This window comes from Mycetomoellerius zeteki, unplaced genomic scaffold, assembly GCF_001594055.1.
Source record: "Mycetomoellerius zeteki isolate Tzet28-1 unplaced genomic scaffold, Tzet1.0 scaffold52, whole genome shotgun sequence".
NCBI classification, from domain to species: Eukaryota; Metazoa; Arthropoda; class Insecta; order Hymenoptera; family Formicidae; genus Mycetomoellerius; species Mycetomoellerius zeteki.
This window is the reverse complement of record NW_017257523.1, coordinates 286,007-309,114: the sequence shown is the minus strand read 5'-3', so window position 1 is coordinate 309,114 and position 23,108 is coordinate 286,007. Positions and strand designations below refer to the sequence as shown.

At 38.9% G+C, this 23,108-nt stretch overlaps 1 protein-coding gene across 1 annotated transcript in view; it reads right to left on the bottom strand.

The window, feature by feature from the left end:
- toy (paired box 6 protein twin of eyeless) overlaps positions 1 to 16,926 on the bottom strand; it is a 29,182-nt gene extending 12,256 nt beyond the window's left edge. Inside the window, exons 1-4 of the mRNA XM_018455893.1 lie at positions 16,769 to 16,926; positions 5,350 to 5,602; positions 4,530 to 4,710; positions 629 to 905 (exon numbers count right to left, since the gene is read on the bottom strand). Of these exons, the coding sequence (XP_018311395.1) occupies positions 629 to 905; positions 4,530 to 4,710; positions 5,350 to 5,602; positions 16,769 to 16,781 (724 nt within the window). The 5' untranslated portion in view covers positions 16,782 to 16,926. The remainder of the gene's footprint in view (positions 1 to 628; positions 906 to 4,529; positions 4,711 to 5,349; positions 5,603 to 16,768) is intronic.
- Between the last annotated feature and the right edge of the window lie 6,182 nt (positions 16,927 to 23,108).

Genomic DNA, 23,108 nt, shown 5'->3' with positions numbered 1-23,108 from the left:
CGGTTCATGTAATCTACCTATTGGCGGCCACATCTGGATTCGTCATTCGTGGTTTTGACTGAAAACCGAACCGCAGGCCCAATTTTTATGATCCTATTAGACTTATAGCGCTACAGGATAGATCTTTCTTTCTTTACTCGACCGCGTATGTACACATACATGTATTGGGCGAAGTGTCGTGGGTCCATAATTCACAATGCAACATATAATTCTCGCGAATAGAGCGAAATGATACGAGTAGAGAGAACGCAATCACATTCGAAGATATCTTTTCAAAAGCAAGATTATATAAATTTTAGTGTGCAAAGGCAAATACATATTTGTCTTTGAAATTTTAATTAAATTGAATTTTTATACTAAAACTATTATATGAATTATTTTTTTTACATGAAAGAAAGATTTTTATAATCCTTATTCACAACATAAAGTTAATTTCTTTTTTAATACGGATTTCATTTTTCACTGTTTGAAAGATAAAATAAAGTTGGATTAAAAGATAACGACTGGTAAATTAGTAATGGTCTGCATGGTCTCTAACATGATGAATAAAATATGCCGTCAACAGATGCCGAATCCGCTAATATTTTTAGTAGCACTTCATCATTAAGCAAAATAAATTAAAACTTACCGCTCCGCTTCAGCAAAGAATCATCACGGCCGTGAAGCTGACTACCGGGCAGAAGAGTCTGACCGGATCCAGGAGTCGCCGCGGTTGGAATTCCCGTGGCCAGAGGATGATGGGGAGGTGTTGCCGAATACCATGCTGGTGGCCAACCTGCTGCTTGCCCGTTGAACATTCTCAGCTTGTCGTAGACACTCTCGGCACCCTGATGCGCTTGCACCGCGGCCGCCTGTTGCTCTTTCTGCGAAGCCAAGTTCCTGAGTACCCTGTTAATGGACGACACCTACAAAGAGACGAAGATTTCCGATTAGAATTAATTCGCGAATCATTTATTAATTCAATCCTATGAGGATCAAGAAAGTGCTATAAAAACTGCTGCCAACTTTTGTACTTTTTATTGAAATTGCTGGCAATAATTTTTGTAAAAATTATAAGTAAATTTGTTTCGAAGACTCTTAAAAATTTAGTGAAAATTATTATGCAAATTATGTTTGTCTCTATTTTAAATTCGAAATCATTTAAAAAAATGTAATATTTTAATGATTATATGTATAAAAAAATTTCTAATATATATTAAATATCTAAATATATAATTCAATTAACGACCTACTGTGTATCTGAAATTTAAGTTGCTAATGTTTTTTTTATTAATCTCCAATAATTTATAATTTCAAAGACTGTGAAAACAATTACTATTTTTTCTAATTTTATTTCTAGTATTCCTAATTTAGGGAAAAAATTGATGATTTGGAGAAAATGTTGCGTCGTTTTTCTAATGATACGCGATGATCCCTGTGCACACAAAATACTTCCATCGTCCATTGTCGATCAAGAAAAAGGGAGATAGAGGCAAAAGAGGCTGATGTGGCGGATCGGGGCAAGGCTCTTTGTAAAATCTCACAACCGCAGCCACTCGTCGTACGAGAATCATTTCCGTCGTCATAGCTGCGCACTGATTGTCCGTCCCTCGCCGTCGCCCCGCGCGGGATCCTTCTTCCTCTTTTTCGTCCTCCTGTGGTCGCGGGATGCGAAGGGGGTCATACCCAGATGAAAGGACACCGCCATCCAATTATTATTACATAAAATGGTCTCCACGGCTCTTCGTCCCCCTCCAATCCGGGGGACGGTCGCCGTCGTCATCGTTGTCGTCTTCACCTTACGCCCGCAACCGAGCCACTGGCTAACTCCAAAGTTATAACGAGCCGGCGTATAGCACAAGGATCTAAGCATTGCGCTCTCAACTTGCACATAATGGTCCTCAGCATACTCCATACGCGCGCCAACCCCATCCTCCACACCCTTCTGCAATCGACGCTTGGTGCAGCAGCCGGATATACACAACCGTTAATGCAGCGCGGACGTCGGATATCGAGCGGAGCTTCTTAATTACGAGGTCGACAAGCTTCGACAAGAGCGGTATAAGAGCAAAGCCGATCCTTCTCGCGTAGTTTGAGTCAAAACCACGGAATAATGACTGGGTGACGCTGAGAGAACGTCACCGTTAGAATAGCGCGCTGCTATTAGAGTTAAAAGACGAGGAAACTTGACTTGGATGGTTCAATTGTATTCAAATACATTCAGGTAAATATTGTGCTTTTCGTTTAATACCGAAATTTCGTAAATACGCGTAATTTTTTATGTAAAGCGATCTGCCGTAATGTAATGAGAACCGTTAGAAAATACAAGAAAAAATAGAATTATGTTTAAATCCAATTTCTCGCGATATATATTCGAATATTAGGAAACATCGATTTTCATTGATCACACTCACTACGTCTGGAGCTCATCGAGCGTACGTAACTTCCATCTCGAACCATTCCAACGCTACGAGATAGTAACAGGCGAATAGCGGAAGCAACGTTTCGAGACGAGCTAGCTCCGGCTAACCCGGACCAGGCTCTCCGTCATCAAACCGTCTATCCAGCTTGGATGCCGGGAGAGAGAGATCCCGACTGTACGCTCTGGACCGCTCTACTCTCGCCGCACAACAGCCGCAGCGTCGATGCAGGCCATTACACGCGCGACCGGACACGAATAATTGTGCAACACGCTTAACTGATCCCATTCACCCTGATTCTACCCGCTCCCGTCCGCTCTCGCCGCCGACTAACCCCGCGCGCACCCCCGACACCAACCCCTGACGTGATGTGTACCAGCCGCAATAGCCAACGTCACCGCCAATACTACCAGCGATCCACCAGTAATCGAGAAAAGATCGAAACGATCGAAAGAACGATCTGTCAATCAAATTGTCTCTTCTCTCTCGGTTTTGACTTTGAACTCTCAAAAATTGTTCTAGACTGATTTTTGTTTCACCGATTTCAAAAAATTTATATTTACCATAAATTTTATATTTCATTATTGTAGGCAAATTTAAGAAATTTATTATTAATAGAACGATGTTTGTCATTTCAGTAAAAATATGTGATAAATATTAAATGTATTAGATCTGTTCGCGTTGCTTGCACTTTTTGCACTTAGCATTTTCGTTCTCTCTGATTTTTTCAACGCCTGAATATATATTTATCCCGTTTTAAGTGCAAACATTTTTTAGGATTTCAAGCAACGCGAACAAACCTATTAAGAGATGAGATATACTTGTTGTATTTTACAGCAAGAGACACAGTGTAACACGTCAGACAACAAAAAGTCCTAAATCGAGATATAAGACTTTTAAAAATCTCTTTAAAACTTAAAAAAAATATCTTTAAGATGTTTTTGGACATACGTGTATGGGACAATAATCATTTCGTGTTTGTTCATTGGCAAATGACAAAGATGTAATGATTCACTGTGTTATGTGTATCTAGAAAGCACTACTAAAGCGATGTTTTCAAATATAATCTCGCCAATAGCTGGCACGTTACAAGCTTAACAACAGAAGCGCGTGCTAGACGTTCTGATTGATCATCCTAAAATCCTCAACATCCCCCATCAGCTAACCTTCTTCATTCGGCAATTCCAAGGAACACACTGGCAAGAGCGAGTTTGCTCCACAAGCCGATGGATAACGACTTGTACGCGTGCCATTCCCCTCGGTATTCCTGACGGGCAGCCGATAGGGGGATCTGTCAGTAGAGAGAGCATCCTCGGAGGAGCCAGACGAGGACGATCGACCTTCGAGGATATTTCGCGCGGTCGAGAAGGGAGGTTGGGTGGGCAGGATGTTTGGTAGATGGACGTACAACCGGAGAGGATTCTTCGGATTCGGAGAAGGGCGATCAGCGCCCAGGAGGGTGGACAATGCCGAGGTCCGCGTAATGGACCGATTACCCCACCCAGCCGATCGTATTGACGAGACTTTGATTAGGGTCGAGTGGCCGGATCCGACGGGTAAGTACACCCGACCGGCTGTGCGCCACGATAAGTCGATGGCGGATTACGCGTAAACTTATACCGTATCCAATCAATGTATGGTGCCAATACAGCGGGAAATTTATTCGCGCGTCACAAATTTGTGCGAGACGAGAGAATCGTGCACGCAATCTTGAGGAACTAGAATCTGCGTAATCTGCTCATTTAAATTCGCTTTACCTACTCTAATCTATTATTAGCGATATTTAGTGAGATGTATTCAGTCAAGATACCATGTTTATCACAATATTAATCACTTGACAGTCTGCATCCTAAATTAAGCGTATCTCACACGCAAAAAAATATTTTGCTACTTCAGCTAGAATTATAGCTGTTTTTTGTATCTGATAGAAAATTAAGTATCATACGCATAGAATTTATAGCACAAATCTAAATTTTATCTCTGTCATCTATATGATTAGATGCAATACATATCCAATATCGCAGTACTTGTTAGAAATTTATCTATTTTAGCTATTTTTTGTACTTAGGTAATTTTCGCTATAACTGCAAGATCACTTTTTTGAGTGCACAATCAGATTTTTTTACTTACGCTGGGTATATTGTCGTTATTGCAAACGCCCTCCTGCAAAAGTCGATCGCGAATCTCCCAGGCAAAGATCGAGGGACATTCTCGTTTGTAGTCGGCGATTTTGTTGACCACAGGCGTTGTCGCCACTCGCGGCTTGCTACCGCCGATTGCCCGCGGCTTGATTGAACCAGTCTCGTAATACCTAGAAAAAGAAAATTGTTATTTTCGCTTAACGTATGTTACAGTTACGTCATAGCGGATCCTTTACAGGACGAGAAAGCCATTATAGTGGCGCTAAAATATTATAGTATTATATTTTGAAGCAAGGAATACAATAAAATTATAAATTATGCATATATTATTTAAGAAAAAGTTGTAAAATTTAAAAATAGACCCTTGTTCTGTAAAGATTAAACATAGCATGGTTACTGAAAAAAAACGAGTTGTTTTTTATAAACAAGAAATCATTGGATAAAAACTAGCTTTATTAATACTCCGCAATTTGCAGAAACCATGTTACATTCACGGAGATATTGCTACATGAAAAATGGAGACATAACGTAACATTCGCTCGTTATTATACATCCAATTATTTTTAAATCTCTAGCATCACTAAAAATGGAAGAAAATCCAATGAATTCTGTCGCATCGATTGGCCTTTAATTGTATCGAGAAAATACAAGCAGTTGTGTCTTGTGGCCATTGAACCCCCCGTTGATTGAATCTGCTAGTAAACAATAGCAATCAAATTCCATCGCTACTCAAGTGTCGTAGAATGGTTTAATTTCCTGAACGCATTCGTCCACATCAATTTCAAGAGAGATCGACGCGCGGTATTTACCTGCCGAGGATCTTGGAGACGCATCCATTGCTGACTTGCAGTATGCGCGATATGTCGCACGGTCTTGCGCCGCTGTGGGCCAGCTCGACGATCTTCTGCCTCGTGGAGTCCGGCAGTGGTCGGCCGTTGACGTAAACGCCGCCGAGCTGGTTAACTCCGCTGTGTCCTGCAGCCGAGCACCCAAATATTGAGTTCTGTCCGACCATAGAACCCCCGCCAATACCCACGCCACCCCCGTGCATCAAGTCCTCCTCTGTGAACCAAAACGCGCGCAACGTATACGTCACCTCGCCAGAACATCTGATTGGTAAACAGCCGGATAGTACGCGCGCCGTACGCGTTCTTATTAGTCTAATTAGTGCTCGCGCCCGTCGCATCGCACGGATCCGGAAGCGTCAGATTGAACACCAAGGGTGATGTTTGCACCGCGATCACACGCTCCGCCGCCCTGCGGATGTCACGTAACGAAGATCAGTTTGACCCTTTGCGCGCCGATTAATTCGCTACCGTGTACCTTATTACGGTTACATCTGCATACGGTGTATAACGTGCACGAAGGAATCGTCGAAATGGAAATATATCGCGTAGATACCGTGCGATATGTTGACGACAACGATAATTACGACGCGAGTGGACAATACCAAGTATAACGAATAGATACACGGCACGGTATCGTGTAATTTGATCATTACGTGGAAGGCTTCAGAAATGGTAACAGTTGCAGAATTGTAACAGATATATAGCTTACAATGTAGATGCATGTACATAAACGGAAATGCATTCGACTTGCTCGGGGGAATACAGTGTTAATGAAGACAATTCAAAAGACATTGGATCACATATAATGAACAAAACGGCTTTTCACATACATGTCCTAAACGTGAACAAAAGTAGACCTTTCAGCTTCTCTTGCTACTTTGTTAAATTCTCGTAGTGCGTCGTCGCCGACGCAAAGAAAAAGATGCAATGAGTGCCGCGACGGCGTGCGGATGATGAGAGACTCGAGAGGAGCCGGCGTTACTAAATGCATCTTGCAATTAACAAATTTAATTAATTCCCGCTTTTGCGCCGCGCAAAACGACAAGAAATAGTTGGAATGTAATCTTGGATAGCTCGCTCCGCCTTTGTCGCTGGGCGAAATCCACTTCGTATAACGACACGAAGTGGTTTTCTCGCTCGCTGTCTCGCCACCTGTCCCTTCCTCTCGTTCCGCCACCTTCTATCCTTACGCCATTTCTGTCGTACCTTATTTTCACCGATGCGAAAGGATTGAAGATCGCCGTATCTTACGATCAATCGACGTTATAAAAATGTAAGAGGACAGAAGGTCCTTTGACAGAATATGCTAATTTTTCAGAAACTAATAATGGTCCTCAATGACTGCAATCATTGAATTAAATCAATTGTAAATTGTGAAGGTTTTATATTGTAATTTATATAATTTTGTAATGTAAAAGCGATATAAAAGTACTCACGTTTTCAAAAATTAACGATTTTAATCATTTTGAGATGCTTACATTAACATCAAATTATTATATCTTCTATAATATCATCTTATATCATAGTTATTAGCATTAAATTGCTTGTCATTTAATATATAGTACTGTTATTCTAGTTCTGATGAAGTTCATGATTGGATTTCAAGACTGATAAAGAATTCGATTTTTATATACATACGTATATAAAAATTCACACTGAAATATTTAATATTAAGATGCGCTTTATAATAAAAATTTTGGATTATATTGTATTTCTCTTAATTGATTTATTCTCATTTAATTTTATTCTCATCTAATTGATCTAATTTTGGTGTACTATTATAATTGTTAATAACAAATATTTTAAAATTATCTTACAAAGCTTGCTAGTTCTTAAAAAAATTTATTATTATATTATTTTCTATACAGATTTATCTCTATCTGATGTCTTTTTTATTCGTAACTATCTGTTGACAATAATAGATCTGTTCTACAACTCTGCACTTATTGTAGAAGGTTTCCCGGCTTCAGTCGTCCCTGCATTATAACCAGAGCTTTTTAAGCGAGCTTCAAGCACGCTGAAAGGAATGGAATATGGTGTTGAAGAACGAGAAGCGAGAAATTGGAGTCGAGAGTCTTGTTACAAATAATTCCGCGGTGAGGTAACGCGGAAATTTTCGAGGGCTTCTTACCCCTTCATTTTATCGCGGCACAGGATGCTACGCTTCGCAAATGCAAGAAGAGAGAAGTAATGTCATCTTTTTTAGAATGCGATTTTATAACTGTATTTAATTTCATAGCCTCCTTAGGATGAAATAAAAAAAAAAGCTTTGAAATATGTTGAGAAATATTTTGCGAAGCTTTTAAGAAGCATAGAAAAGCTCAAATAAATCGAATCGTTCTTGACATGAGTATTTCAAAATATATCAACCGAAATTTTGAAGGACCGTAATTTTTAGAAAGGAATTGATCTTTGTTATCAACTTGTCGATTACAGTGCTCATCGCTTTCCTTTGTGCCTCTGTGAGTTTAAAATTTCTTTGATTACGCGCACGATGGAAAGTAGATGATAACGATAAGAGACATTTTCCTCAAACCAATTAAAGCGACACTCTCTGCAATTTCTTTTACGATGAGCTAATGAATATTCATTCTTTGCTCGATTTAATAAAAGCACACACATCCGCGATTACGTGCAACTATCACATTTATAGAGCGATATTATAATTTCTATTATAGATATTATATATAGAAATCCGTATCAATCCATCATAATGTGACATATCAAAGATAAAACCTCTTGCAATAAATCATTAATTTATTTCGTGTGCCGCGATTTGATTTTCATATTTTAATTGGTAAAACGGTATTCAGGTATATCTAGACTATTCAAAGATACTATTCGAAGACGCTTCATCTCCTACTCTTCTGAATCACTTGATTCTTTCGACAGAATAATTTGTGTTAAAAATAGGCGACGGTGAAAGCGAGGACGCGTCGCGACAGCCTCTCGTCCTTTGAAGGGACGGCGCACGAGTCTGTGCTGTTTTTCACAAGTTTAATTCGTTACAAAGGGGACAAGTGTGCACGACTTAGCTGTATACACGTATACGCGCGCGAGATTTACCCTTTCTGTCATCGTCTTTTGCCTCATGCCCTCCTCCTCTCCAGGGGGGACGACCACCCCCGACAGAGGGGGATGATGTCGGCGAGAGGGCTCGAATATCGCCCGAGCCCGACGCCGTCGACCCGTGCACACACCCGCCGGCCGCACACATTCTTTATATATAATTTCGCGTTAATCTACGCGGCGGTGCGGCGCAAAAGCGAGTCGCGCCGCAAAGTGAGGCAAAAAGGTTCCACTTGGCTGAGCGTGAAACGGGACACAGATTAAATCCCATCCTGTGCAACCCCGGCGCACGACGTCGCGGCACCCTCGTCCTCCCCCGGCCTCCCCGCGTCGCTTCGCTCGGTCGAGCCACCCCTTGCCACCCTCGCCAAACATCCCCCTCCTTCTGATCTCTGCGCCGGACGAGAGGCGGTCTTTAAACGCGAAAACGATCACCGGTATTTAAGATGCGCGAATAGACGCGACGAATCGATGTAGCGAATCGATTTTGTAACTGGGTCCTCGATGGAATTTTTATGAAATCTGTTCGATGTTGAGAACGGAAGTTCACTAAAAGACTTTCACTAAAAGACTTATTTGTTGGAGATCTTGAATTTTTAAGGGTTTGTACACTCTAAAAAAATAGCTATATAATTCTTACTGTGTTAATGATAATATTAACATCAATACGATGTGAATTTAATACTATGGATGTTAAATCCACAACATGATGGTGTTGATATAAACTTCAGAGGTTTGAAATCCATACCACGCTGGTGTTAATAAACACCAACACAGTGAGAGTTATATAGACACCGCATGAGTGTTAAATTCACACCAGAGGTGTTAACGCCACACCGATATTTTTTTACAGTGTATATAAAAAATTGCACAGAAACGTTAATGTTACACGTCATCTATAATATACGAATTAAGCTTGGTATAAGAAACAAGAGTAAGAAATTGACTAATCACGGTTGAATGTGAGAATGATCGAATGTAATTGGTCAATTTCTTCTTTTATTTCCTACACCAAATTTACTCTGCTATTGCTACTAGGTATTGTAGACGACGCATTACAGTTCCAAAAATGTCGAAACACTTGATCAATTTCGTGAGTCATTGTATACATACATAGATCCTAGACGAACAAACATTAAACCCGTTGGAAAGGAACGATTGATCGTTACCCGATAATAGAAACAAAACAGTTCAGCGGAGCGGTTAATGCGCCACTCCAATTTCCAACGATGACGGAAAGTTTGCAGCGGAATAGTTGTTTAATGGGATGTAATAATAGTTTGCGGGTAATTAGTCCCGCGTTGCGACTCGAAACCGGCCGAACGTAATCAGTTACAGAGTGTGCCGGTCCGAATTCATTTAACGAACTGCTGTTTATTCGTCGACATTCATAAAAAATATCGCTTTCGCGGCCAAATTGCTTTCACCTCTCGTCGTTGCATCGCGCATACGCTAAATAATATAATTATGCGCGCCGACCGCATTAATTAGACACACAGAAATCGTCCAACTCTCCGAGCTTGATATAATAGAAGCGATTACAAAACAGATATTTCCGTTGCAATAATACAAAACGTTATTAGACTGCCGGAAAAAAGACATTTGGAGTCAGCCAGTTTCCCGGTATTGTAAGCATACACAATCGAGAATTAACGAACATTTACCGCGACTCAATTATCCAATTGTTTACATTGAAAATTAAGATAAACGGCAAATAACTAATAATTTAATAAATAAGGGAAGAGAGGTTTCAAGAAAGGATCCCATACTAATTATATGGAAAACTGAGTGCCAGTGAAATGAGCTAATTTTCATGTATAATATAGCTTATAATGTGGTGAGCAAAAGACGTCATAGAGATAAGACTTAATAATGAGTAGTTTTTGAGTTATGGAAGATCAAAAGTGTCAAACTTGTAAACATCTTTAACACATAGTAGCTCAAAAACTATCCATTATTGAGTATTATGTCTGACATCTTTTGCTCACCACATTAAAAATTTCCCAATTCAGTGAGATTCCTAATTCAGAACCCATTTCAGTGAGATCCAATTTCCCGTATAATTAGTACTGTACTAATTATATGGTAATTTGGGTGATTTTTGAGTTATGGAATATCAAAAGGTGCCAAACTTGTAAAATCTGTAACATCCCATAACTCAAAATCTATCCATTATTGAGTCTCGTGTTTATGACATCTTTTGTTCACCAGCACAATAAAAACTAACTCATTTCACCGGGATTTAATTTTCCATATAATTAATGTGGAATCGTTTACTCCGGAACTATTATTATGTTAATATTCTCACTGAACATTTACAAGATCTAGTCGCGATTATTTCCGGTGACAGTCTTGGAATCTGTTAGTAGCATAACGTCGAGCGGTCGGATGCGCTTCTGAAGTCGACGCGTTTGTTGAGTGTTACCGACTAAACGTTATTATCACGTTGGTAGAGATTCAGAAGGAAGAGCAAACCGGAGTTGGGTTGGGAGGGAAAAGGGTGCAGCTGGGGGTACAGCCTCCGAGCGTTTCGTCATAAACTCGCCGAGTACGACGGAGAGCAAGAGAGAAGTTCATCTCGTGCGCGTCTTTCAACGACATCAAAGATGGCGTGCCAGGCATACGCTCTCTAATGAGTTGAATCGCGGTAAGAGCGCTCGCACCCGCTTCCCGAGCGACGACGAATTCATTACGGACGGTGTTAAGAGGCGACGGCGCAGTATTAGCAGCCCGCCATCCCCCGGCAACGCATACTCATTACCGCGCCCGTTATTATTGACACCAGTGTGTAAGGCAGCTCACAAGTGTGTGTCTTCTCCGTAGCTTTTCGCAGGTAAATACCGAACTCATGGCCGCGGGGTTAGTAATCGTACTTTCGCGTGTTCGTTACTATTCACGGATAACAAGATGCTTCACGCGGGAATACGCGGGAATACGCGAGATAACGCGATAATCTCGACGCTGCTGCGCAACGATTAAATAAGTTTTGCGCCGGTAAATGGGATAACGGACCGTGAAATCCCGACTCGATAAACGCTCATTGTACGAAAGGAGCTATTGTCGTAACGAGCAAATGCAACAGCAAACCTTAAGATCATCGAAGTAACTAGCTTGTTATTCGTACGTAGTTTTTTCACACCATCGGCATTCAATTGATTTTTAAATTCTTCGCGCTCATAAACGAGTTATCTTCAGTGTTCTCCATTTGATAATTGCAAACGAAATATCGCAAATGTGTTGCAAGATTTAGGCCAAGTTCCACAACTCACGGTTAACTCTTAACTGAGGTTCAACTTATTCATTGTCTCTTCCCAATTCTAAAATTGAAAAAATGAGAAACATGTTGAACCTCGGTTAAGAGTTAACCGTGAATTATGAAACTGGGCCTCAATGGCTTGATTAAACCTATAAAATTTAATCCTCTGGAGCTGACGCCAAAATCTAATACAGTTACTGACACTGTGGGTCTGTAAGACCCATAATTCTTAGTACATACGATTGAGTCATTTGTATCCTGCACATTTCTTTTTGAAAACTAAAAGCATCAAATAATTAATTATAACATTTATATACAATTTTTTTTAATATACCTTATAAATACGTTCTAACAATGTTAAAACATATGTAAGAATCACTTAATAATTCTCGTATGTTTGTTAAAGCGATGAAAATTAATTCGGTATACGAATGACTTATTGTGTGAAGCACCAGAAAATCGTCGTATATAGGGGGGGAGACCGGATCTCGTTGGCACAGTTTTCACAATTTTGACATTAGATTTTTTAAACAATTAACTATTATGATTAAAATACATCAGTGTGATAGAGAGAACCTTTCTCTACATTTTCATACTAATAATAGTTCTATATACTCGTACTGTATACTTTCTTTGCAATAAATAAAATACGAACATGTTGCATTGTAGTTAATTTGCTTCAATATGTGAGGTAAATTGGTACATATCACAGTATAAATTGCCTTTGTGATAAATTCTATATTAAATTAACAAAAACGTAATAAAAAAGTAATAGAAATAAAAATTAGAGAATAGATGTGTACTTCTTAGTAAAAATTATATCTTTTAAAGTTATTTTGTAATCATCAAACAGCAAAATGTTGTTACAGAAAAACAAATATAAATTATTTTAGTTCTACCTTATTTTAACAAAGAAATATTAAATATAAAAATAGAGTTATTTTGCAGTAACTTTTCCGTTGTTTCTTTTGCCACAAATACATAAACGGAACGCAATGCCAACTTACCTTTTGTGCCAACGAGACCTGGTCTCCCCTACTAAAAATTAATATATGTTCATTAAAAAGCACTAATTAATTTCAAGAAACAAAAACGACATAATTCGTATAAAAAAAATACTTATTTTAATCCTCAGTTACCACATTTCAGTCACGATCACACTATTGCCACATTAGTGCGAATTTGGCTTTTCCATTTTTCATCACGTGTAACTTTAAAACAAAAAAAAACAAAAGTAGTTCAATTATATAGTTTTTAGAGATAAAATTTTCTTGGGAATCCATTGATAATAATAAAATTAAGCAAAAACAATATTTTATTGCAAGAAATTGTTAATTAAGAAAGTACAATGGAATCTCAATAACTCGAACCTCTATAGCTCGGAAACCACTGTTAGACGAAAATTTTGTTTATTCTCTTTCGCTCCGCAGCGGAAAACCTCTATAAATCAAAATAAAACTTACTTTAACTCGAATTATTTATCAGATATTTAGATCTCGAAATTTTAATACTTGACAACGATTGTAATTATTTAATTAATCCAACCTATCCCTAAAACATTTACTATATGTATGAAATAAATAATTTAATGTCAAAAATTTAATTTTTTTAAAAGTCATTTAATCGGAAACTTATTAACTCTCGTACAAAGCCTTCGTAAGTCGAATTTTCATATGCTAACCCTCTTTTACTGAAACAATTCGATAAGTCGAAACCTCTATGACTCGAAGATTTTAGCTCTTCCCTTGAAATTCGAATTATCGAGATTCGACTGTAATAAATTGAAAAGTGAACTTTTTTTCAAAAATTGCTGGTGCGAATTCGTACTGGTGTGGTAACTGAGGGTTAATAAACTTAGACCGATATTGATAACCGATTCTTATATTTAAGTTGTCTGTGGTCTTACGATATCATGAACCAATCAGAGATTGGTATTAGCATCTTAAGACATTACTTAAGACAGTCTTGAAATAAAAACGGACTATAAGCCTCAATATTTTTTTTTATACGACTTGTGTCGTTTTTGTTTCTTGAAATTAATTAGTGCCTTTTAATAAACATTTATTGGTCTTTGATACACATAATGATTTATTACAATAATTCAAATTTGCAGATAAAATATAAGGAATATATAATTGGGTAGATCCAATAGACTTACGTCAGCTCTGAAGGCTTAATGATAAATTAATAGCTTTTCATACACGAAAGTTCTAGAATCTGCAGTTACTTTCAAATAAATCGAATGTAACAAAATACACTAAGCTTTCATCCCAATATGCCGGCAGCCACGCAAACCGGAGAACCAAACTGGCGTACTCGAAACTCGCCTACATATACCTACAGGTAAAAGTTATCGGCGTGTCTCGTGGACGTATTGCGGAATCGCGGTCTCTATTGATTGGTCGCGGGGATAATCCCGCGGCGCCGACATTTATTACCCCCTTGGAATAGCGGAGGCAGGTAATCTCCGCAGCCTCCGTGCTCTGGCACGCGCGAGATTCGATCCAGAGCCCGTAACCAACGCGCGGGGCCCATAACCATTAACAAATCTCGTGTAGCGACGAGAACGAAATAAAGCGCTCTCGTGAGCCGGCCGTTTGATTCCAAATAGCTTCTGGGGTTTTTATGGAGAACCGAAGTAAGAGGAAGCGCTCTCCCTCTCTCTCATTCTCTCTCATTCCCTGATATATACATATAATACATAAGAGAAAGAGAAAATACGAGAAGAAGCAGACTGGTGGTTGGACGAACGAAAGAAGGGTGCACTCGTGCCACGCGAGCATTGTCCGCCTCTGAAGCTAATGCGAGGAGAGGACATTATAGGAAGAGAAAGAGGGAGGGAAGCACTTACCCTCCTACAAGTCCCATTATGAATTCGCGTGGGCCGCGTAACGCGATTCCGCGTCTCCGTTCTGGAATAAAGTGTGGGTAACTCTTCGACCGGAGAGAAAGATTACGTTGCGTCGAGACAAATTGGCGGTATAAGCAGCCCACGCTTATTGTCGAAGGTACGAAGGAAGGGAGGTCCGAGAGCCAGCCTAACCGATTGTTGCCGGATGTGGTGCGCGTTGGGGGGCGAGGACGAATCTCTCGAGGTACAAGAGGGCCACTACCCTTCGCCTCGTCAGAATCACTGGCGAAGGGGCCGCTGGCCCGACAGAAGCCGACCAAAGGCGTGTCAAGTTACCAACTCTAACCCCCGGGGGTAACCACGAGCTCACCTAAGCTCATAAGCGTACGCGTACTTATCTCGTTCCTTTTCTCGTATAACTCATCACGAGTTTGTCGGGAGGACTGTAAGTTTATCAAAATCATCTACCTTAAGAAAACCTTGATTCGTATATGTTATGATTTACTTGTCACTATTAAGTCAAAGGTAAGACGAAGGACAATACGACGATACACGGAGCAACTCGCGCCACTACCTGCCTGCTCGAGTATCGTCTCGCGAATGATAACACGATGAAATGCGAAAATAACACGCTATATGCCGCAAAAACAAATATTGAGATCGTATACTAATCGATTTGTTGTCGTCCTAAAACGCCCTTTTTATCGATAATCAATAAAATACTTTATCCTCATATTTGAAACTTTATGAAGAAAGCCGTGAGGATCAAATTTAACGTCATATTTAGCCCTCCGGAACTGACGTGAGTCTATTGGACCCACTCAACTATACTTTTTATTTAACATCTACAAATCTGAATTATTGTTATTAAAATAAATAGTATTCATTTTTTATAGTTAGGAGAGATATGTTATTTTAATTCCTTAAAATTAATTAGGACTTTTCAATCAACATATCTCTTGCTTACTTCAAAAGTGACACTCAAAAAATTAAGTTTCCTAGAAAAGAAGAAAATTTATTTTTTAACTTGACAGAGAAAATTATTGAATAATCAATAATATCAGCAAAAGAATATTCTTAATACGATCAAATGTCATTTTTGTCATTTTCGTTTCACAACCCTTTAAAAAAAACTACCATTTTTTAGTTGTGATGATTTTTTTTTAAACTATCTTTTTTAAGTTGTAACAATTTTTATGAGAAGTTAAATTGATTTACTTTTGATGATAGGATAATTTTCACCTAACTAATTCATAATAATTATTTAATAATCACGTTTTTTGAATTAGACACGTTTGAAATAAAAAAGTGACATATTAAATAAGGATTTCACAGACTTAGTGCCAGTAACTGTGTTACAGGTTTTGATGTCAGATCCGGAGGGTTAAACAAGACGTTACTATCTTTAATACTTAATATTTTTAACGTCTTTAATATTTAATATATCTTAACAATGCGTAATTTTTAACATTTTCAGTGAGAAGTTTTAAAAAAATCTTGTTATTTTTTATCTTTCTTTTATATATCTTCTTAACTTCCCTTAGAGTTAGTGAGAGTTAGCGCAACTGATTCTTGATTACTTAATTAGGACTGCAAGATACGTATACTTGTGAGTTAATGAACTTGCATGGATTAATTACTGTAATTCCGTTTTACTCTAACCATCAAGTGACAGTCAGATTGCTTTTCAAGAAACCACTATAATTAAAGAACTCGTGGAAACGCACGACAGCCCAAAAATTTATAAAAAGAATCAAATTTTTCTCTGTCATGCGTCATTAGACTGAATGCAATATTAATAGATCAAATTTTATAAAAATTTTCTCATCTATTTATTTTATTTCGCTTCACTGTAGTTACTTCTCCAATTAAAATTGAAAAATTATTCTTGAGATAGCAACTTACTTTTATCATTCTTAGTACCATAAGTTTGCCATCTTCATCTCATTCACTCAAACAAAGTGTTCGGTAATTAATTTGTTTTCTCGTAGAATAAATCAATTATAGTTCTCGCAAATGATTCCATCCATCGACCAAAGAGTTTTTGTCAGTAATTCTCATTTACTGAGCGAATTAAAAAAAAATCAGCCATTTGTTTGCCGATTATCGGCTACCTGCCGCGTCAATGGTATTCCGGTCAATCGCCAAACACCTCGTTTTCTCGCACTGGTTCGCGTAAATTAAAGTAAATTGATTCCACCGACCTTTATGCGGCATCTTCCAAAAGGGCGGCTCGGGGGTGGGCGAGCAAGGGTTGGCCACCCCCGCGCCCAACAGGGTTCTTGCCGCGTGCAGCGCCGCCGCCGCCGCCTCCCTGCTCCGCACTGCCGCAGCGCTCGGCGGGTATTCCGGAGCGCTGTCACTTTCGGCGATGCCACCGCCACCGCTACCTCCGCAAGGACGAAGGTGCAGGCTCAGCCGACCGCTGCCGACCGTACCACTGCCGCCTCCGCTGCCGCCGCCACCGTCTCCACCGCCGCCACCTCCGGCCACGCTAACACAGTGCTAAAATCATTCGAAATGGCTCGTTCAGCTTCTCTGTGATTTGCTTTCAATTAGAAACGCCTTCGCGCCTAATCCGCTCAGAAAAAGAAAGAGAGAAATGTCATATAAAGTGAAAGAGTATTGATTAAATAATATTACGGATCATTCATTTTCGAATAGATGCAATTGCGTCATTAACGTGACAAAAATAAACCTGAATCTCATAATCGATGTGCTTATTTCAATGAGCCTGTTCAATATGTATTATACTTTTTATAGAACTTTCTTCACAAAGGAAGTTTTTACACTTTACTTTTCTTAAAAAGTAAACGCAATCTACGTACCTATTACAACGTCTTTATAATTGTATATACCAGTATGATAATATAATAATATCTTTCAAAAGAGAAAACTTTGAGAGAAAAGGAAATAACATATTTTTTTTCTCTCTCTCTCTCTTTTTCTCTATCTGTACTATATTTAGAATAAAAAATAAAAACATTACCATTATTTTCACAAAAAAGACATGTTGATCGTAAACATGTTAAAATTCGTATAACATGGTATAACGCGGATACCGTATTATCGGAGCTGGATAATATCGCCGATAATGCCGTAACTCTCGCGGGGAATATATCGCTGCGCGATGATTATTTAGCACGGAGCGCGATCAAAAACCAATTTCGGGCGTAACGATGTAACGTATCGAGAGCATGGATTATTAACAGACGTGAGCACGTTTTGATTTACAATTTTGTATCGTTCTTAATCGTATTGCGAAATTTTTACTTGACGATACGCGAGAAAAAAAACGCGACCAAACGACGGCGACTCGCGTAGCCGACGGCGCGGCGAACGGCGAGCTTGCGGCGTTAACGATTTACGAACGTTGGCGCGCAATGGACGAAATAATTTTACATACGTTTCACAATAATTTTATAAATTCACGGCAATTTACGAAAATTCAATTGATCCCTATACCTTTCCGCAGTGCGGTGCGGCGCGACGCGATGCGTTGCACACGGCCTTCCGCGCGCGTAAATAACGTGGCTTCAAAGAACATAATTCGGGGGATTATCGCCCGCGAAGCGCGGTAAATATTGGCACCGTCGAAACTGGTTCGCCAAAAGCAAATTTCAAAGTGCGCCAAAAAATAAATAACGCCACGGCAAATAATAAACATTGCCGTGTCGGCGGTAAATTTCCGAATTTTTCCAAGGCTGATTACGTCCCGCATAAATTTGTTCGTATTACTTTGCGCACCGCGAAACAACAAATCGAAAATTATATATACAATACGGAAGAGATGTTACAAGAGGAAAATCTGCATCGCGTTATTATAAAATCGATGTAATTAGAAAATCGTTATAGTCTGAAAATTTCGTGAATTGAAAATTTCAATTTGATTTCTTTCAGAAAACGCGATTTTTGTCCTCGAATTTGCGATATTGTTACAAAAGTGACTTAATAATTACGTGAATAAATTTTAGATATTGATACGTTGTACAATATTTCATATTCTGTAGCGATAAATCACTGTATTCGTAAATAGTAAACGTGCAAAATTATTCGTTCTGAAATATATGTTGACTTTGAAACAACGCATACTTATCAGTGATTATTCTATTTTTAAAACTGCAATCCACGGAAGATTATACATGTACATAAAAATAAACACCATTCCTCACAATATATATGTATATACAATTGACGTTCACCTATCTTCTATTTATCAAAGCTTCCCGATAATTAAACAACATCCTCCACAAGGAAAAATAATTAGCATGCGTGTGCAAATGATTCAATGGCGAAAGTTATTTTCAGAACGAAATCATGGGAATCAACGTACGACGAGAAATCATCTAATCACCGTCGCACTATCGAACACCTGCCGTAACGCCTTCTCCGATCCTTGATGATCGAGAAATCCGACGTGTGCGCGCGAAGCGGCCGCGAGTCTATGCGCATTCCGGCGTGCCCCTCATCTCATCACGGTTAATCATCACACGCCGGCGCGCGTCGGGACGAGCGTTAATTGTCATTCGGCGAGACTCGTAGATCATTAGCTCCTTTCAAGCCCGGTCGCGGTAACGTCACGACGGCCGACGGCAAAGCGGGGGACATCAATACCCGCGCGCCCGGCCGGATCGAAAAGTGCAAGCTGTAAAGCGGCGAGCCAAGGGTCGTTAAACGTGCTCGGCCACGAGATCATTCCGCGTCTCGTCGCGACTCACTCTCGAGACCCTGCTTCTCCAAGCGATAGCGAGAGGAAGAAAGAGAGAGAGAGAGAGAGAGAGAGTTCGCGCTCTCTCACTATACTGAGATCTCTACTCGATTGGATTTACGCTGTCAAAACGCGATTTCGCGCGACTGGCAGAGGGATAAATAATTTAATCGTTAATACTTTATATCTTGCAACTTGCGATTTTATAGAAACGTTTTCCCGCGGTGACGGATCTACGTCACTTTGACAATGAAATGAAAACAGATAGATTTGCAGAAGTATTTCTAGGACACGTTATAAACTGTACTTGTATTTTATACGATAATGAATCTTAATTTATATATCTATAAGTAGACTTCGCGTAAGCTTTGATGAACATTTGTGATATAAATATAATTTAATAAGTCTACGTTTCTAAATGTTTCATCAATAAAGTACATTATGATATAAATTGTTCTAGCTCTTTTATACTGATGAAATTCTCTGTCAAAAACGAAGACCGATTACAATCATAATTACGCGATTCAATTAATAAAAAGCGCGAGGAGATATGGAGAAACGGTAGACTACTTGACGCGAGTATTTGAGAATTTTCAGGTAGCAGAGCGTGGAATGAAATACCAACGAAATTTACTGCCTCAAAGCTATCCGGACAACCGAGGCGGCGTGCAAAACGCGACGGGGATCTGAGGAACGAGCTGCGTTTAGTCTCGTTGAAACGATGCGACTCCGCGCGCTACCTTCTCGGCACACAAAAGCGGAATATCTCACAGGCGACCTGCATCTCGTCGAGCGCGAAAGGCGGAAGTTTAAGCACGATGCATTAATTTACGCCAATTAGAACGCCAGCAGTAAACTGCGAGCGCGCGTACTCACTACGTCGTGCTAATTCGAATCGGATACGCGAAGTTAATCGTTTTTAATTCTCTGACGCACTCCATCGTGCCCCAATGAGTAACATCGCTGAATTTCTATGAAATGAATGTATCAAACAATATAATTTGATTTTTTTTCCGCATAAATTTTAACTTTAATTATTTTACAGACATGAATCGATTTAACGGAATAGCTTAGAGAGGAGAGGAGAGTCGTAGAATTAGTAAATAATTGAGGCTAAGATTTTTCTCCGTTCTGTCCTTTTTTCCTTTCACCGCCAACGCTTCGGGCATGACAAAGGGCTTTTCACGAAATCTCCGAGGTACGCTTTCTTTGTTAAGCACTCGAGGAGACATCTGTTATTTTCCGAGATTGTATCACTTTCAATGAGCGAAGCGTGTTCGTTTCTCCCTTCTTCTAAAAATAATGGCGACTATCGTCTGCTTCGCGAATAAACATGCAAGCTGAAACGATGCAGAAAAGTTCAAACATTGTAAAATACGGTTTCTGCAGCTATATAAAAGCATTTTTGATGAAAAGTAATTTAGCGTTCCTTGCATAATGTCCCTTTACAGACGCTGCTTACCAAAGAGATAATAAGAACGTTGCAATATATACACATATTCCTTCTTTTTCTTTAACTATCGTTTTATCTATCTCGTTGAAATTGAAAAATAAATAATTACGAGCGAAGAAAACAGAAATAATATTAAAATTACAATGCTGAAACTTATTTCTAAAGATAGTTATGTCTATATTTAACTGTATATATTTTAGTTATACAATAAACATGCAGCACGTAATCACAATTGTAAAAAGAAGTTCAATGAGAGACTTTTTCGTCTTTTTTACTCGATTTATTAAATGTAGTCATCGCACAAATTTCATCATCAACTTTAAACAACTTCAAATACAAATCAAATAGAACGAGATTGAAATGTGAATAGAATGTCTATTGCGCATTAGAAAATTGAAGTTGCAATAAAAGGCATCGCGATAATGCTTCGCGCACTTTCGTTAAATAAGCCCGATGCATTCCGCTTGTAATCGACAGCTTTTTTCGCGATCATAATGAGGTACTCGGGCGTTAACAACGCCATTGTGCCACGCGCAATTTGTAGCTAACCGTCGCGTCGCGTCGCCCTGCGCCGCGCCGTCCAAGTTATTACATCTATTTCAGTTTATTACAGTTTTCTATAGATAGTAGAAGATGGTCTCTCACAAGGAAAATTCGCTCCTCTATCAGTTCTAGACAAGATATTTCTGCTCTTATTACATAAAAGAAATAAGCATCTCATAATCTAATAAATTAGAAAAAAATGCCTTGATTTAAATTGACAAAATATTTATTAAATTCATAATGTTCTTAAATAAAATTCGAATTTCTACATCATATATTAATTTAAACTTGATTATTTTTATATGAAAAATCAAATATTGAATAAAAAAATTATAATTCTTCAAATGTACCGCGTTTTGCGAAAATATATAAAACAGAATCTACGTATAATTCTGCAGTAAACATTTTTCAAAGACTTTTATACATGTTGCACGTTTTTAAAATTATATCTAATCAAATAATAATTAAAATACTACAAAAATACATAGAAGAAAAATTAATTCCATATTTCATGATAGTACAGCAATTTACTAAATTCTTAAAGATATTCTTAAAAATATATTCAAATTTTTTATTATTTTTATATAAAAAATCAAGTATTATTAAAATTAATGATGTAACTCTTTTTCTTTATTTCTTTTCCTTCAAAAAACGATATTCTGATCTTCACACCGATCAGCTGTTAATTATTAAGTAGAGTGAGAGATTCGATAGCTATTTAGATTATATTGTTTTCAAAATGAGAAGAAATATCATTCATTAGAAACAAGAATAAATACATATTTTATAAAAGTATTGAGAGTCAGCTCTCTAATCTTTTACAATAATAATAATACAATGACAGTGTGTTAAGAAAATATCATCCTAGGCAATATTCCTAATCTGTCGGTTTTTTCAAAGTGAGCAGAGTGGTTAATTAAAACTGAAGATTAACTTAAACTTTATAGATCTCTAAACTCTACAGGTCTAAACTCTAAACTAAACGATTACTTAGTAATAGATAACTGTTATAAATGAGCTAGAAACTCTGTTCTTAATACTTTACATGTATTTAGGACAGACTTACATCTGTAAGCAAGATTCTCAAACTATAATAGTCGACTAAATCGTTCGACGTCCCGTTGAGCGATTCGTCTTTTCAACGCGAAATTTGAATGCGAACGTACCGTGTCGAGAATGGCCGTGGTCAGGCCGGATCCAGCCACCAGCTGAAACTAAAGCAATCCTCGATGGCGTTGCTCCGTCCGCTTACAGCACTTTTCTTGGCGCGGCTTTCGTTGATCGCAGCTTAATTCGCGCCTCAATTTCGCCGATGAGAAACTTGAAGAAATCAGCTGCCGATGAGTGAGTACGCCGCGGCTTAACTGCTCGATCTCACTGACACACTACAATCGCACAGTTTAACGAGAGTACATCGAATCTCGACACGTCAGGAAATCCACACTTATTATTTGATAATTAACGCGGGTCGTTGTTGTCAACTTTCGATTTAGCGCGACACCGTTGATGTCGACGGATCCGAGACCGGGACACGTTCTCAAGACTGTGTTAAGAATATTCGCGAGATTATTTGTCGGAGCGACGTGCGCGCAAACGACGTTGTCAATACGCCGTAACACGCGTTAGAAAAGAGGGAAGAATATCCAGGAGCTATCTTCACGGTGGTGTCTGCCGGCACGGGCGTGGATGCGCGGCTTCTCGCGGTTTATCGGCGTTTATCGCGCCTGGGTGGCTGCGGATGAGTTGCTTGCGAGCAACCGGAATGCAGTTGAACGCGCGGCGTCGGTGGAGAGGAAAGAAGCACGTGCCCGACTCCCAAAACAGGGGTGCAGTGACGCGT